This window comes from Propithecus coquereli, unplaced genomic scaffold, assembly GCF_000956105.1.
Source record: "Propithecus coquereli isolate 6110/MARCELLA unplaced genomic scaffold, Pcoq_1.0 Scaffold181, whole genome shotgun sequence".
NCBI classification, from domain to species: domain Eukaryota; kingdom Metazoa; phylum Chordata; class Mammalia; order Primates; family Indriidae; genus Propithecus; species Propithecus coquereli.
In genome coordinates, this window is record NW_012142857.1 from 2,182,755 (window position 1) to 2,200,961 (window position 18,207).

The 18,207-nt window shown below is 40.3% G+C and overlaps 2 protein-coding genes across 2 annotated transcripts in view; one reads left to right on the plus strand and one right to left on the minus strand.

Annotated features, from left to right (window-relative positions):
* Positions 1-1,046: 1,046 nt before the first annotated feature.
* Positions 1,047-9,787, minus strand: ATP5A1 (ATP synthase, H+ transporting, mitochondrial F1 complex, alpha subunit 1, cardiac muscle). The gene is made up of 12 exons (XM_012642640.1): positions 9,606-9,787; positions 7,745-7,823; positions 6,533-6,702; positions 4,733-4,906; positions 4,473-4,639; positions 4,123-4,271; positions 3,634-3,785; positions 3,305-3,529; positions 2,683-2,790; positions 2,412-2,556; positions 1,627-1,777; positions 1,047-1,265 (listed from the first exon to the last, which is right to left on the minus strand). The coding sequence occupies exons 1-12, from the start codon at positions 9,663-9,665 to the stop codon at positions 1,184-1,186; spliced, it is 1,662 nt and encodes a 553-aa protein (XP_012498094.1). The 5' UTR covers positions 9,666-9,787; the 3' UTR covers positions 1,047-1,183.
* A 2,204-nt stretch (positions 9,788-11,991) lies between these two features.
* The window catches only part of HAUS1 (HAUS augmin-like complex, subunit 1), a 14,443-nt gene continuing 8,227 nt past the window's right edge, over positions 11,992-18,207 (plus strand). The window contains exons 1-4 of the mRNA XM_012642641.1: positions 11,992-12,095; positions 12,868-13,042; positions 16,541-16,676; positions 17,907-18,041. Of these exons, the coding sequence (XP_012498095.1) occupies positions 12,066-12,095; positions 12,868-13,042; positions 16,541-16,676; positions 17,907-18,041 (476 nt within the window). The 5' untranslated portion in view covers positions 11,992-12,065. The remainder of the gene's footprint in view (positions 12,096-12,867; positions 13,043-16,540; positions 16,677-17,906; positions 18,042-18,207) is intronic.

Below are 18,207 nucleotides of genomic sequence, written 5' to 3' on the forward strand. Positions count from 1 at the left end.
GGGTGGGGAGAAAAGGCTTAAAGTTCCATGCCTTTAATCATGTGGTTGGTATCCCTGGCAACAAGGCCACATCCAGAGACTTTCCAGGACCAGCTAGTGATCAGTTATCTCATTAGCATGAAAAAAGACACTACCATCATAGATTCCAAGGGTTTTAGGAGCTGTGTGCCAGGAAATGGGGGTTAAGATCAAAACATATATTTATTGTATCATGACATCACACTATAGTACCTAGTGTTTTGTCAAACACCAGTCTAGATGTTGCTGTTCAGTATTTTTTAGATGTGATCAACATTTAAATCAGTAGACTTTGAGTAAAGCATATCACCCTCCACAATATGGCTGGGCCTCATCCAGTTGAAGGCCTAAAGCCTTACCTGGGTCTCCAGCCTGCCCATCTGCCCTGCCCAGCCTTCTGTGTATGTAATAAACATACACTCTATTGGTTCTCTTTCTCTGGAGAACTCTAATACATGACAAAAACTAATTTTTACAACTTTAAAATCTTTTAAAACCCAGTAGAAAACACAGTTATCTTTGTGACTGTGGAGATTTCATAAATAAGACCAAAAATAAAATACCGATTAGCTTGATTACATCATAATTAAGAACTGCTGCTTGTGAAAGCTTAGGTTAAAATAAACTACACGAGATATTTAAAAGTTTTCAAAATTTTATTCATTCTGCCATCACCTCAGTTTTTTGTCCCCATTTTTCATATTTTACTTAGCAATTTTTTCCTTTCTTGAGAATTTTAGTTGTCCTACCCTTTTCCTGCCTACAGTACCTCTTTTGTGCAGGTGTAAGTCTGGGTAGAGAAGCCAGTCATGCTCTTCAATAATATCCATTTACCAAATATATTCAATCACACATTTATGAATTTCTCTTTCATCAATCACAAAGTATTCTAGAATCTTACAAAGAGCTCAGCCTTGAATTATCTAGCCGTGCTGACTGTACCAATATTCAAGTGAAACAGGTTAAGAAGCATGTTCGACAAGTCCTTAACATGATTTGTTTTAAATAACACACTAGAGAAATCCACCACGCAATATGGAACTTTTATTTTTAACGTGATTTCTGTACATCAGGAGTATGAGAGTAATACCTTTACAAATGGAACTCATTTACTAGAAGAAATAATGACAAACCAAACTAGCAACAGATGTAAATCCATAGGAGTTTATGCTTCAAATCCAGCCAAGAAGTTTGTTACAATCTCTTTCAGCTTTGCGTCTGACTCTTCTGAGATCTTTCCATCAGCCCTATTTGGAAACAAAAGCAGATCATCAGTTCTGATCTGGACAGAATCTCAGTGACTAGCCTATCTACAGAATTGAAAAGAATTTTACTCTGAGCGAGAGTGAGACCCCTATCTCTACTAAAAATAGAAAAATTAGCCAGGTGTGGTGGCACACCTGTAGTCTCAGCTATTCGGGAGGCTGAGGCAGGAGGATCACTTAAACCTAGGAGTTTGAGGTTGCTGTGAGCCAGGCAGATGCCACAGCACTCTAGCCGGGGTGACAGAGTGAGACTGTGTCTCCAAAAGAAAAAAAAAAGAATTTTAACATGACTTTGATCTTAAAACATAACTTTACAAAAAGAGGACATTAATTATGTTCGTACCTGATAGTGCCCAATAGGGCTTGGTGCTGGCTGACAACATGAGACAAGAAAGCATTCTCAAACTTTGTGATCTTGCTGGGCTCCAGTTTATCAAGATACCCTCTTACACCCGCATAGATAACAGCCACTTGTTCTTCAATAGCCATGGGAGCTGAAAAGAAACAAAAGAATGCCAAATGAGTTGCTCAAACAAATAAATGCCACATTACTAAAGTCAGAGAAATTACTTTTTCCCCCAATTATTAACATGTCCCTATATATTACTATCACCTACGCTTCACATTCTCAGCAACTTAGAACTGCACTTAATAGTCCTTCCGACCTCTCCCCCCAGGAAACAGTTCTTTCTTCTATTTGCAAACCATGAAGTGTAATCTTTGGGTGCAGTCCATAAGCTCTACTTATCATATGGCAGTGTTTATATTGTCTGGGGTATAAACAGTTTGCTGAAATTTGGCAAGATAAAAATATACTAACATTCTTTTAAATCTGCCAAATTTCACACTCTTTTAGCCAAGGGGCCAGGGGGACACTAATAGGTCTCAATTCCTGAAAAGAAGGTATTAAATATACTAAGTTTTCCCAGTTAAGTCCATTCTATTTACATTCAAACGGTGATAAGAACTGTACTTTGGTTAACTACAATGGGCATTAATTGCATTTAAAAGGCATGACCTCTGATGAAAGGTAACAGCAGGTATTAAAGCCTGATGTGACAGCTCTGCAGACCTGAGAAGACCCTAACACAGTAGGAACTTGAGCAAATGAAGAAAAGAACAACTCACAATATTGTCCTTGCTTCAGCAACTCAGTCAAACGCACACCCCGACTCAGGAGCTGTTGAGTGGCAGCATCGAGGTCAGAACCGAACTGGGCAAAAGCAGCAACCTCACGATACTGAGCCAACTCCAGCTTCATGGTACCTGCCACCTGCAATACAAACATTATTGGGACTGTTTAACTCAGTGACACAGAGCACTATTCAAATATAATCAATACACTTTAAGATGTATATCAAATGATATCCCCCTTCCTACCAAAGTGATGCCAAATTACCTGCTTCATAGCCCTGGTTTGGGCAGCAGATCCGACACGAGACACAGACAAACCAACATTAATGGCAGGGCGGATGCCCTTGTAGAACAATTCTGTTTCCAAGAAGATCTATAATGTAAGGAGAATACATACGTTAGCAAGCTTAAAATAAGAAATCAATTATTTTCAAATTTAAGTCACTATGCCAAAAAACTGAAACCCCAAACCTAAGGAAGAATGTGAAGTGTCAATCCCCCAAATCTTTCACAACCCAAACTGAAATTGACCTATATATCCTACTGCCAAGATGAAGAGGTATGTATGAGAAAAAAAAATGTAACTAATTTATATCGAAATATATGCAGGTGAAGTGATATGATCTCTGGAATTTGCTTCAAAATTATCAAGAAAGAATAGTAATGAGTATAAATGAAACACGAATGAAGTGCACTATTCTGTGAAATGTTAATTGGGTCACAGATATGTGGGGTTTCATTATACTATTCTCATTAGTTCTGTATACATTTGGAATTTTCCATAATAAAAATAAAAGACATTCAACAAATCGGTTAATAACCACTAGTCTCAACCAATGCCTTGGAATTATCCAAACCTTTTTTACACCTCATCATTAAAATAGTACCTGTCCATCTGTGATAGAAATGACGTTTGTTGGAATGTAAGCAGACACATCACCAGCCTGTGTTTCTATGACTGGTAAAGCAGTCAAGGAGCCACCACCAAAAGCATCGTTCATCTTGGCTGCTCTCTCCAGCAACCGGGAGTGTAGGTAGAACACATCACCAGGATAGGCCTCACGACCAGGGGGTCGACGGAGCAACAGAGACATCTGGCGGTAAGCAACAGCCTATGGTACAGAAAAGGGTTGTGAAGTTGATCTATTAAGCAGGAGCTGCATTTGTGAACTTTCATCATAGCGCAAACAGATAATAAAAATGTATTTCCTCTGACCTGTTTGGATAAGTCGTCATAGATGATCAAAGCATGTTTGCCATTATCTCTAAAATACTCTCCCATAGAACAGCCAGAGTAAGGAGCCAGGTACTGAAGTGGGGCAGCATCAGAAGCTGTAGCTGACACCACGATGGTGTACTTCATGGCATCTGATGAGAAAACATGTTTTAAGCTTTACAAGGTTATCAATATTGTGGTTTTTAAATTAGAGGCTACTATAATAAAAATTACCTAAGTGCTAAAAAGATTTACTACTAAGAATTATTAACCAGAGTCAAATAGCTTCCACTTTAAAGAAAACTGACAAAACCTTTATATGTATTGGTATTTTATGTTATTTTTTTACTTTTGTTTTTATTGATTTATATTAGAAAGTTCAGCTCATTAGGGAGTAACTAAAATCAGTCTTCATTTAGCAGAAGCTGTTCTAAGATGAGCCACAATAGGACTTGAGATAACAGCACTGGGACTTAAGTTCTTTAATACCTGCATCTGTAAGTCTCTTCACCAACTGAGCCACAGTGGATCTCTTCTGACCAATAGCAACATAGATACAGTACAGCTTCTTCTTTTCATCAGTTCCATCATTGAACCGTTTCTGGTTAATGATTGTGTCAATAGCAATCGAAGTTTTACTTTAAAAAGAGAAAGTAAACATAAATCTTCCTAAATATTTCAAAGGATTTCCCAGATAAAATTTCACTACTACTAATACTAATATCACATTCTATAGACTGTCCCCATTATATCCAAAGCATTTACCATTGTAAGACTAAAAAATAATCTTTCTATAGACCAAACTTTAGTTAGAACTTTTAACATGCTTGGGTCTTTACCCAGTCTGTCTGTCACCAATAATCAGCTCACGCTGACCACGACCAATTGGCACCAAGCTATCCACAGCCTTAATGCCAGTCTGCATTGGTTCCCGCACAGAGATTCGAGGAATGATTCCAGGGGCTTTCAGGCCAACTCGTCTACGGGTCTTAGAACCAATTGGACCCTGTGAAAGAATAAAATCAAAAGGAACTCTCAGAATACTCAGTTTTGATGTTTGTTAGAAGCTACAACCACCTCTAATAAACATTAAACCTACCTTTCCATCAATGGCATTACCAAGGGCATCTACTACACGACCCAACAGCTCCTCGCCAACTGGAACGTCCACAATAGCTCCCGTCCTCTTCACAATATCTCCTTCCTTAATTAGTTTATCATTTCCAAACACGACAACACCCACATTGTCAGGTTCCAAGTTCAGAGACATACCCTGCACAAAAGACACAATTGAACACCAAAGAAGCTGGAGGGGCACTCCTCCCGATACACCAACACTGTGAGACATGAAAACAGCCTGGAGGAGGGGGAACTGTCCTTTTCATCTGGTTTATTCCCCAGTATTTTTCCACCTAACAAACAACCTTCTTTGGTCAGGACTTACTGAAAATAGCAACACGTCCCCTTCAATAATCTTACCACTATGATACGTCTAACATGCTATCACATCCCCGAAGAATTAAAAGCAGCAAAGAAATTGGCTCTTGAGCTGAGTGATCAGTATGAAATAAGTGGTCAGGAATTATCTAATCAGAACCTACACAAGGGAGGGAAGGGGAGAAACAAATTTAAAAAAAAAAACCTACATTCCTCAGGTTAGTAAAAAGTGAAACTGAAAGCTACCCTACTGTAGCCACTAAGAACAAATTTTCCTAACCTAACAGCAACAAGTCATCTGTAATCATCACAACTATATTTTAGCTCCCTGAATCATGTCTGATGCAAAAAGGCTATTACAGCACAACAGAGTCTACAGTAATGAAAGCTCTGGGGAAGTACTTACAAAAAATACAGAATATCATGCAGTATCATTATAGGTTCAAAAACATTAATCTACACCTCTAACATTTAATATAGTATCCACTAACCAAATGTGGCTATTTAAATTTAAATCAGTCAAGTTTAAAAGATTGAAATTCTGTTCCTCAGTCACACTAGCCACATTTTACATGCTTGATAGTGACATATGTATAGTTGGTACCATATTAAACAGCATAGACATAGAGTATTTCCATCACTGCAGAAAGTTCTATTGGACAGTACTGTTCTAGACATTTGGATCTTAAAAGCTAAAAGGAAACTCAAAGTTCTTCTATTTCAACCTCACCTTTCGAAGATATATACTGTACATTGAAGATAAGAGAGGTTAAACTTTTGGCCAAGGTCTTATAGCCAATGATAACTTTGGGCTCTATAATTAGTCTTCCACATCAAGTGTCCCTTCTTCCATACTGTATACTAGCAAGGGGATCAAGATTATATTTTCCAATATCTGTGTGCTTAGCAGGTAGTACTACTGTCCCTGGTCCGATATCATCCTCTGCTTTCCTCAGAGAGCCCACAACTCCAACAACTTTTATTTCTCATCCCACTGGCCAACTAGGCTCAACCCAATAGAAAAAAGTGGACTTGTGTCATTAGACAGCCTCTGCTAGCTATACCACTAACTCACCTCTCAACCAATAACTGGTCTGCTCTTACTAGAAACACAAAGTCACTGACTTTCAGCTTTCCACCAGAAATGAATTTAGTTGAAGTTATCTTAACAGCTACAATGAACAGACTTGAATTTCTCGTAATTTGAGCGAAAGTTTACTCAATTTTGTATTTTGGAGCTGTGGTTACAACTTAAGTGTAAATCAGTTCCTAGAGCAAAAAACCTAGCTAACCAAAATCCTTAAGTTTATTCTCTTTATGATCTATGATAATGATAAGAAAAAAAAAAACTAGGCAAAATTGAGGCTTATAAGTTTTAAAAAATCTGACATAATCTCTGAATTACTAAATCAACTGAGAAGACACAGATATGTAAACGCCAAAACCTCATTTTATAATTTACCTTTAAGCCCGAAGAAAATTCTACCATTTCTTCTGCTTGAACATTCCGCAACCCATGTACACGGGCAATACCATCACCAATACTTAAGACACGCCCAGTCTCTTCAAGGTCAACAGAGGTATCGGCTCCAAGAATACGCTCTTCAAGAATAGAGGACATCTCGGCAGTGCCTATTGAGGACAATTCAATTTAAAAAAATCAACTGTTAACAAAGTATAAGTATCTTCCCTTTAAAAGGTACCCAGGTACTGGCCAGGCGAGGTGGCTCACGCCTGTATATCCTAGCACTCTGGGAGGCCAAGGCCGGAGGATTGCTTGAGCTCAGGAGTTTGAGATCCCATCTCTACTAAAAATAGAAAAAATTAGCTGGGCGTGGTGGCGCATGCCTATAGTCCCAGCTACTTGGGAGGCTGAGGCAAGAGAATAGCTTGTGCCCAGGAGTCTGAAGTGGCTGTGAGCTGGGTTGATCCCACTGCCTTCCAGCCCAAGCAACAGAGCAAGACTCTGTCTCAAAAATAAATGACATCACATCACATCACATCACATCACATAACATAAAATACCATCCCTGTCTTAAAGGAAAAAAAAATGATACCCAGGTACTATTTTTCATCTTAGCATGTGGGCAATATATACTGTGCTCTATGTGTGCCCACATGTGTGTATACATAAACACAAACGTATGTTTAACCTCTCATTAAAAAGCCCCAACACACATCTCAAAAGAAATTCCCCAACCTACAGCATCTTCCTATGCTCACCTTCCCACTTTGCTATCACATCTAGAATTCACAGATTACCAGGCACAGAGTAGCAGCTATTGCCTTTTAAAAAAAAATCTATCAGTATGAATTACTCACTTTTTTCTAATGCTTTGTAGGAGGAAAAAAGAAATCTTTCAGAGGTCAAAAAGATTCCACTACCTAGTATGTATACTTTGCTTCCACCCAAGAGCATTATTAGAAAAAGCTGTGTTAATATCAAAAAAAGAAATATATAACTGTAGTTCATTTCACTAGAACAAGAGAAGCTATCAACACAGGGCTAAATGGCACATTATGCTTTAAGAACCTGAGATGCTGTAGAAACCAAAAATGAAGGAAAAAAATTATCAAGTGTAAAACAACCCACAACAATTATATAAGACATATAATTTATGTCTTCATTTAATAACGTATTAAGTGTGGTGCAGACTGAGAAATGATAACTTACCAGTCTTCTGAAGATGAGTGTGAGAGGCATGGAGGTTCCTTGCGGCAATGAAAGATGAACCCAAAGCACTTCTGGAGACCTAGTGCAAACATATTCATTAAAATTTGATTTTTAAAAAAGCCTTTATAAAACTGACAAGCTTAAACAAATGCAGGCTTAGTTTCATCAAATTACTGATGAAAATAGTAATTATACCTACAACATTTTGCTTAAAATTTCAAGACTATTAATCAAATGGGAAAATACCTTTTGATAAATGTGGATATCAATTATGCAGTTCCTAGTACACAGTAAACATCCTATAAAAAGCTTATTTTTAAAATACAGTCTCTATTTTAAAAAGCAACTGTTAACAAAGTCTTAAGTGTCTTTCCCTTTAAAGGCATCCAGATACTATCATTTTGACTTTAGATTTATTTCAATGGGAGTTGTAAAAATTCTAAGATAAACTGCTTCCTACAGGGAGCAAATCTCAATACATTTCCAATTTTGCTTTAAAAAATTTAAAAAAGAACAAATAGGCTGGGCATGGTAGTTCATGCCTGTAACCCCAGCAACTAGGGAGACTGAGGCAAGAGAATCGCTTCAGCCCAGGAGTTCAGGGCTGCAGTGAACTATGATTGTGCCACTGCACTCCAGCACGGACAACAGAACAAATAAACAAAAACTGTTGGTAAATAAATGCTAGAGTTAGGTTAGAAACTAAGAGTTATGGCATGTGGACTTTTTAAACTGTCTTCAACAAATCCTGCAGCAATCTGGAACCTGGACCCCTCTTTCTCCTTCCTTCAAGTTGTAATGCTGTGACTGGTCACTGTCGATTCTGAAGCTACTACCTTCTATAGGAGCTAGATGAAAATTGTTAAAAATGCTTTTTCGCCAACAGAAAACCAAGATGCTACCGGTGGTCCTGTCAGGGCAGCAAAATAGCCAGAATGTTTATGTCACCTTTCAAATTGACATTATTTTTAAGATTAAAAAATAAGCAAATATCAATACCTTTACATAGAACTCAAGAGTTATGTTCTTAACTTCAAGGGAGATAAGTAACGAAGGGCATTGACCCTTACAGGCATTTTCCAACCTTATGTTCTATTTTACTTGAATTCTCAATCACTAACAATTCCTCAAGACACTAAGTGGACAACTCAAGGACAAATTCTTTAAACATGTCAAAGTACCACAAAGCAATGTCTTCCTTCTGCCAGACTGAGACAATTTAGAAACCAGCTTCATTGTTGTCACGGTACTAACCACATGAAATGCTTCTTTGCATCCGCATGGTGCTTTCACGATCGTTTTAATATTCAGCATTAAGAGATCGCCTACTTAGGTATTCGCAAAACTACTTTCATTTATTCCTTTGCTCCGAACTGACCTCCGGGGCACAGATGAAACGCAGGGGCCTGCTGACCTTCATACAACCTCAGGTTCCCCTGACTCACTTCAACAACAGCTGACAGCAACCCTCGTACCTTCAGTGGGGCAGGACCCGAAGAATCAGCCGGGAGGACACTCCCCGTTTCGGAGCAGGCCTCGGAAAACTAGAGCGCAAGCCCTGACCTTCACTCAAGACCCCTTCTCGGGTCGCCCTTGGCCGAAGACAGGAATCCTGAGGCCCTGTTTCTGGACAACATCGAGATCACTGTCTCTCCTGTACCACTCACTCTGCCTCATCCTGCACAGGTGGCGAGCAAAACGGCCCCGCCGCCCACTCTGCCCAGCTGCAGCAGCCACGGGTGCAAGATGGCGACGCCCGCCACAGCCCCTAACGTCCTGCAGAAAGAGCTCCCGAGCCAGCGAACCACCACCCGTTGCAGTCCCACCGAGCCGCCTCCCAACGCAGGCCCTCGGTGCTCACCAGCCCCGCCCGCCGAGGGAGGGCGCGGGCCACGGCCGCAGCTACGCGCACGGACAGCATCTTCGCAGTTTATCCGCAAGCAGCTCCCCTGCAGCCGCAGCCTCGGGACTGACTGGGACAAAATGGCCGAGCGGAGAGGAAGGTCACGACAGCCGGCCCACCTGACCCGGAAGTACCGCCCCCCGCTTTCACCTCCGGACGCGAATCTGCCTTTTTGGACAGGCTACTTAATTTTTAAATATTATTTTTAAGTTTAAACCTCAAAAGGAATGATTAGATATTTGCCAACTTTGGTCCTGCCATTAGTTACACATTTACTTTGGTCTTTCCAATCGACCTTGTGGTTGCCCCGGGAGACCACGTGGGTAGTCAAACCTGCTAAGCAGCAGTTCCAAGCCCCGTCGGGTGCGAGATCATGTGGGCGTCACCCTGTCGGGGGGCGCGGCTGGCTTGAGGGTGAGGGCATTAATAGCGTCGGTGGTGTTGAACTGTGATTTAGCGCCTGTAGCAACACTGAATAGTTGTCTGCCCGAGTGGGCCATTCTCACGGCGTCTTTCGCGGAGCCAGTTAATCTTCGGGTTGTGTCCCGACCCCAACCCTCCGAGTCTAAAATTTGGGGCTATCTGAATTTTTAATGAACACTCACACAATTCCGGCTGATTGATAGCACTAAGAGAATCGCAGTTTTTTTAGATGCGATCCTGTCTGAATTAGAGCAACCTGCTTAAAAATTCGAACGATCACAAGGAATGCTAGCAGCGTGGTTGCCAGTCCTACTGAGAAGAATGGTCCAGAATCAGAAGTCTCACACCAGACCCGACTGGAGCTCAAGTTTTCCTCTGCCAGCAACTTGTTTTATGACATTGGTAACTTGACTTTTTCTTATGGAGTAAAATGGAGATGATGAAAAAACCGTTTTTATACCTATCCGATAAGATTGGGGAGGCGCTTTTTCCCTACAGAATTTTTATGATATTGAGATTTTTGTGTGTGTGAGATGCTAAGTATATTTGATAGTGGAGACTATTAATGTTCTCTTCACTTGTAACTGTTCTGAGAAGCATCTTTTAGCTCCATCTACCAAGTCTTGGCTTACACCCTAAACCTTAATTTGGGTGAGACATATGAGTATCTCAAGGTTAAAAGGGTCATCTCCTGCAACATGGCTTGCAAATGCATAGTCAGCAATCCTTTTCTCTAATATTCTACTTCCTTTTCTTTCTTTCTTTTTTTTTTTTTTTTGAGACAGAGTCTCGCTCTGTTGCCCTGGCTAGAGTGCCGTGGCATCAGCCTAGCTTACAGCAATCTCAAACTCCTGGGCTAGAGCGATCCTCCTGCCTCAGCCTCCTAAGCGGCTGGGGCTACCAGCCTATACCACTATGCCCCACTAATTTTTCTATTTTTTTGGGTCTCTCACTCAGGCTGGTCTCAAACTCCTGACCTTAAGCCATCCTCCTGTCTCGGCCTCCCATTGTGGTAGGATTACAGGTGTGAGCCACCAAGCCCGGCCCTGATCCACAATTTAATATTAAACCACACATAATAGAAAGTTGGGTACATGGGCCTTCTTTAAGCCATCTACTTTTCCTAGTAACAGTACACTATAGGAGATTGTTGGCGGCAGTGTGGAGACTGAGACACCCAATTGGAGGCATAACACATTGGTCAGGTTCCAGCTCTACTACCTAATCTTGGTCAAGTCATTTAATCCGTGTGTGAGTGTGTGTGTGTTAATGTGAAAATGGGTAAAATAATGCGTGTCTACCTATTTTACATTGTCCCCATAAGAATGAAACAAAAACATAAAAACATATAGAAAACTTTACATTCCTGTATAAATATAAAGAACCTCTCATAGTGTTAAATACAGAATGATGGAGGGAGGAGAGAACTTTAGGGAAGAAATGAATGAAAGGATGGCTGAGCTGCAGGGACAGTCTCAGCTGATCCATGCTGTTAACTATTTTAAAACATTCACATGCATATTTAGCTCCTTGATAATGGGAACTAACGGATTGTGTTAAGATTGCCGTAGTTTATACTGCCAGGGTAGAATAAAAATTTTGAGTTTGTGGAATCAATGTGGAAGAAACACAAACATCTGCTAACCAAGAACCAAACGTTTCAGGTACTTTTTTTTAAGACAAGTGATTCAAGTGAGAAATAAAAATAAATAAAGAAAAAACAGCCCGGTCCAGGCGGCTCTACTTCTCATCCTGAAGATGGGTGGAGGGCGGAGAGAGCGGGGAGGTGGCAAGGGAAGCGAGGCTTGCAATGCCGGAGCCTTCGTCCAGCCTTGTCTGAGGGCTCAGCCGCCTCGAGTCCGAGTAAAAACCACAACTCCCAGAAATCCCGGCCTCGGCGAGGGGCGGAGCCAACGGCGTGTGGGCGTGGCTTTGGGAGTGAGCGGGACGCTTGTCCCGCGAGGAGTTCTGCGGGAAGTGGCGGGAGCGGCAGCTATGGAGTCGCAGGAGGAGAAAGAAGCCCAGGTGACCAGACGAGAGCGGGGATTTCCCCCCTGGAAACTGCATCTTTGACACACCTATGTCGTGGGGGATCCTCTGCGCGCGCCACGTCTGTTTTTCCTCTCCCCTATTCCACACGTCCGTCTTTAGTGCTGCCTTCACGGTCTGCAAGCCCCCTCTGCTTAGACCCTCCTGAAAGGGGCGTTTCCTTGCCTTTCCTGCATTCCCTTGCTTGGACCCGCGCTTAGGGAGGCGTTGAGCAGCCGCTAGAACGAAACCCCTCGGAGCGGAATGGAGTGGGACTTCTGACCCACCTTCCAGCCAACCCTCACCGGTCACTGCTGATTCCTGCTATTTTCACACCTGAGCTGCTTGCGCGTCCCGCATCCCAACTCTGGGAAGATTCCCGGCACTGCGTGCTTGTGGTGTGTTAGGGACAACTCTTTTTTCAGGCCATGCACGTATATTAGTGCTTTGGCACCCGCATATTGCGCTTTAAGGTTTTTCAAGTGAGACAAATTATTAGCCTATACTTCTTTTGTAGCTTTGGGAAAGAATGGATTGTTCTCTGGTTATTTTGACTCTTGTGCTGTTCCATGTGTGTGCTCACTTTGTAAGTTTATTTCCTATCATATAATATCTCCAGGACAAGTGAGAATGTGAAGTAGGACGCCAGAATAATCATAGAAAGCATTAGAAAAGCGTAGAAAGTTTGCTTTTGATCACTTCATTATGTTCCTGTCATGCTATTACATTAAACAAGGCTTATAGTATTTGTCTTTCTTTTAATGGTTAGGTTGCCACGTGGTTAAAAAAAATATTTGGAGATCATCCCATTCCACAGTATGAGGTGAACCCACGGACCACAGAGATTTTGTATCACCTTTCAGAACGCAACAGGGTCCGGGACAGGGACGTCCACCTGGTAATAGAGGACTTGAAACAGAAAGCAAGTGAATATGAATCAGAAGGTGAGATTAAGTACAGAGTTTTCAATGAGAATAAATAAAGGTAACCAAATTTTATGACACTAAAGTATGCAAAATTGGTGTAGACTACTTGTTTTATTTCCTTATTTTGCCCGGATTTGTCTTCCACTCTGTTAAAGTAGTAACTTTCTAAATTATAAATTTCATTATAGTAAATGCTTTATTGGTACTCTGATAGCAAAACAGTAAGTCCCGAATGATAAGGGTTAAAACTTGTTTGCCTGACACACAAGATGCCCTGTGTTTTTTTACTTAGATTTCTGTTCAGTCTGTTTCCAGTCCCCATGATTTAGTCATACTGAACTATCAGGACAACTGAAGTGGCACCCAGGAAGTGTGAGAATCGTACAAATCATTCTATGTATCAGGAGCTTGCATTAGAATTTTCCGCTGGGCATATGTAGTTTGAAAAAGTGCTTTCAAGACGATTACTGTTTTTGTAATACAAACCAGGAAAGTAAAGATTGACAAAAATCTACATTTGCCCTACATGTAACCAGGCGTATGGCATATATTATGATAATATGATGTTTTAAATATAGTGCAATTTATATTTAATTCTATTGCATATGTGCTTCTTTCTAATTTCCTTTTTCAAATTAACATACAGTAAAACTGACTTTTTGGTTTTGTGTACTGTTTTAATATGAAGAGTCTAGAACCATCTCCTACAATCAGGAACCACAATCAGGATGCAGAACAGTTCTATCACTCCAAAAATATCCCCTGTGCTATTCCTTTGTAGCCACATTCTCTCATATATGAGCTTTTAAAATTGTTTTATTTTTAAATGATTTTATTTTTGTAGTTATTAAAATGCATTATAAGCCAGGCGTGATGGCTCACATCTAGAATCCCAGCACTTTGGGAGGCCCACGTGGGAGGATTTCTTGAGGCCAGGAGTTCAGGACCAGCCTGGGCAACACAGAAATACCCTATCTCTGTTCCTTAAAGGAATACTTTCTGAGGTCAGTTAGATATTTGTTTTGACTCCAGAATGGCTCCTGCTAGATGTCTTACTCCCTGGTTCTCCCCTACAAACGAGCTGATCTACAATTTAGCCTGTATCTTGACTCTATTCCCAATTCCTTTTACCACAACTTCCACTGTTTTTGAGAGGGGCCCTAGGCTTAAACCTCTCCAGGCTCTGTTGTAAGCGAAGTCAGTTTCTTTGGGAAGAAATGAGAAGCCATGTGTTTATGACTTGTTGGGGTTAGGGAAAATGTCAAGTTTCTCTCTGAGTGATACCTAGTGAGAGGGAATATAGGAGCTTTAGGTCCTCTTGGCTTGCCTCTCCTGGTGTGGAGCCACTACCTCACTAGCCAGTGCAAGAGCAGTTGGGGCCCCAGTATTCTCAGCATGTCTCACTCGAGGTAGAGCTTCCATTCCGAGAGCAATGGCTGGGTGGACATACCACTCAACCACATTCCCCTGGGACTGAGAATAAGCAACAGATAGCTCTTGGCAGGATGAGAAAAACTAAAGCTTTGCTCCTTCCAGAAAGAAAGCCCCCCAGGTAGGAACTGGAGGCAGAGGGAGCCCTGTGTTCTTCACTGCAGGAGTCTAGAGTGGAGGCTGTGCCTCAGTGAGCTGGAAGGGAGGAGGAAGGGAATAGTCTTGCTTCAAATATCACAAATTCTAAATTTCCTTACTGAGTTTTTATAGATTTTCTTGAATGATTGTTTCTTCATTTTTTTCCCTTAGGACCATTTCCAAAGACTTTAAATGGTTATTTGGTTTTTGTTCTTTTTTATAATTTTTACTAGTTTCACTGAAGAGTTCAGCAGAACTCCCACATTGTTGTGTTGAAATTGATCTCCTGGTCAATTGATTTTTGACAGGGGTGACAAGATAATTCAATGGAGAAAAAAATAGTCTTTTTAACAAATGGTGCTGGGACAACTGGATATCCACATGCACAGGAATGAAGTTGGACCCTAAATCACACCATGTATAAGAATTATCTCAAAATGAGTAAGAAGCCTAAACAATGTAAGCTCTAAACCTAAAACTCATCAGATAACATTGGTATCTATCTTTGCAACCTTGGATTTGGCATTGGTTTCTTAGATATGATACCAAAAGCACAAGGAACAAAAGAAAAAACAGGTAAATTAGATATCATCAAAATTTAAAACTTTTGTTCTGAAAGGAAACCGTCAATAAAATGAAAAGACAACAACCCCCAGAATGGGAGCAAATATTTGTAAATTATATATCTGATATGAGACTTGCATCTATAATATGTAAAGTACTCTTGTGACTCAATAATAAAAAGACAACCCAATTAAAAAATGGGTCATGGATATGAATAGACATTTCTCCCAAGAAGGTATACAAATGGCCAAAAAAGCACGGCATCATTAGCCATCAGAGAAATGCAAATCAAAACCACAGTGCCACTTCACACTCACTGGGGTGACTGTAATAAAAAAGACAAGTAATAACAACTGTTGGAAAAGATTTGGAGAACTTGGAGCCCTCATCACATCTGGTAGGAATGTAAAATCATACAGTCACTTTGGAAAACAGTCTGGTAGTTCCTAAAGTGGTTAAACATAGAACTACCATATGACCAACAATTCCACTTCTAGGTATATAACTGAGAGATGAAAACATATATCCATATTAAAACCTAACGTGAATATTTATAGCAGCATTATTCTCAATAACCAAAATGTAGAAACAACCTAAATGTCCATCAGTGGGTGAACAGATAAATAAAATGTGGTATATTCATACAATTGATTTTTTTTTTGAGACAGGGTCTCTGTCTCCTGGGGCTAGAGTACAGAGGTGTCATAGCTCACTGCAACCTCAAAACTCCTGGGCTCAAGTGATCCTCCTGCCTCAGCCTCCCGAGTGGCTGGGTCTGCAGGTGTGCACCAACACACCCGGCTAATTCTATTTTTCATAGAGACGGGGCCTTGCTCAGGCTGATCTTGAACCCCTAACCTCAAGTGATCCTCCTGCCTTGGCCTCCCAAAGTGCTGGGATTACAGATGTGAGCCATTGTACCTGGCCATATAACGGAATATTATTCAGCCATAAAAAGGAATGAAGCACTGGTACATGCTATGGCATGGACGAACCTTGAACATCATGCCAAGTGAGAGAAGCCAGTTACAAAGGACTACATATCATATGATGCCATTTATATGAAATGTCATGAATAGGCAAATGAATAGGCAAAGGAAAGTGGTTGCTAGTGCTTCATGGGTTGGGAAATTGGAAAGTGATGACTAAGGGATCTTTCGTAATGACTAGGTTTCTTTTTGGGGTGATAAAAATGTTCTAAAATGGATTGTGCTGATGGATATATTAATACAACTCTGAATATACTAAAACCATTGAGTTGTATACCTTAGGGGAGTGGATTATATGGTATGTGAGTTATATTTCAATAAAGCTGTTAAAAAATTAAAAAACAAAACACAAAGAAAACATCTTAGTCACCATGGAACTCTTTTATCTTTTTAGCCAAGCATCTTCAAGACCTTCTTATGGAGAGTGTGAATTTTTCCCCTGCCAATCTCTCTAGCACTGGTTCCAGATATCTGAATGCTTTGGTCGACAGTGCAGTGGCCCTTGAAACAAAGGATACCTCACTAACTAGGTAATTCTTGTGACAGTTTTAATTTCTGCAATCATATAAGGTCTTGACCTAAGGACTTTTTGCTTCTCTGGGTAATTCTATATAGGAAATTAACAATAAATGCAAAAGCATTGAATTTAGTTACTTCTTATCTTTGTGAGTATAATTATTATAATTTAGTAAATTTGATATAGGTTAGTTTTTAGTGTTTTCTTTTTCCAGGATTAGGTTTGTAAAGGGCAATTCTCATGTATATTTGGAAAGGGATTAGGTATCACGTTGTTCCCTGTACACAATAAGAAAAGCAGTAGGCTACATCATCTGGTTGAGCATAGTAAATTTTGGTCATACCCCTCCCTATTTGTAGAGTAGGTTAGGGACTTTCATTCTTCATAGTAGGCATTTCACCTTTAGAATGACATAATCCTTCCACCAACCCTAAGAGGAAACTGACGGTCAGGAGCAGTGGGTTAAATAACTTCTCCAAGGTAGTAAATGACAGAGCTGGGATTCAAACCCAGTCTGACTGCAGAGTTTATATGACTGTCACTATTGGCCATATCTTAGCAAGGACTAATACTGCAACTTATCATAATCAGAGAACTGCACAGCTCTTCTGCCTAATCGTCAACTTAAGGGCAATTTTTATGTATGTTGAAAGAGTAGTGTTTTAGGTGTAAGCATCCGTAGGCTGTATGGCAGAAATATAAAATGAAATCAGTTCAGTAGATACTGGTTGTGTACTAGGCAGATAAGCACTGAGGAAGCAGAGATGAATAGGATAGTAACAGCCTTCAAGGACAGTCTCTGCTCATGGTCAAATAAGGGAGATAGAGATGTAAAAGTATAACATAGTCTGACAGGTGCTTGTACAAGAATGTACAAGCTGTAGCTGGGTAGCACAGAGAAACGGGCAGTGAATTCCAGGATGAGGGTAAGTCCAGGGCCTCCTATTTCAAATTGATTTTAGGATATATTAAATCACTTTTGTTGCAATGGCAGGTTTCCTTTCTTTAAGAATAATTGGCTAAGGTTAATCTTAAAATTGTTTTGTATTCCTTGACAAATGGAACTTTGCCAGCTGATGAAAGGCATTCCAGGCAATGGGAACAGTGTGTGAAAAAATGCATAAAAGTGTGAACAGCATAGTTATATAAGAATCCACATAGAGATAAAATCATTCTTAGGAATGAGGAAAAATTATAATTGTTGTCCTTAATGTCCATTTATGTGACCAGAGTCTTCTTTTAGTTTTATCCCTGCAGTGAATGATTTGACCTCTGATCTGTTTCGTACCAAATCTAAAAATGAAGAAATCAAGGTTGAACTGGGAAAACTTGAAAAAAATCTAACTGCAACTTTAGTGTTAGAAAAATGTCTACAAGAGTAAGTAATTGAGTTGAAAATGGTGACAGTTTTTATTATAAAGGAGTAACAGGACATTGTCAAATTTAGTTTTGGCAGTAGGTATGATTTACAAACATTAGGAAATGGGATCTGTAATATGTTGTTTTCAGTACATGTTAAGTGAAGTGGGCGTTGGGTGGGTACA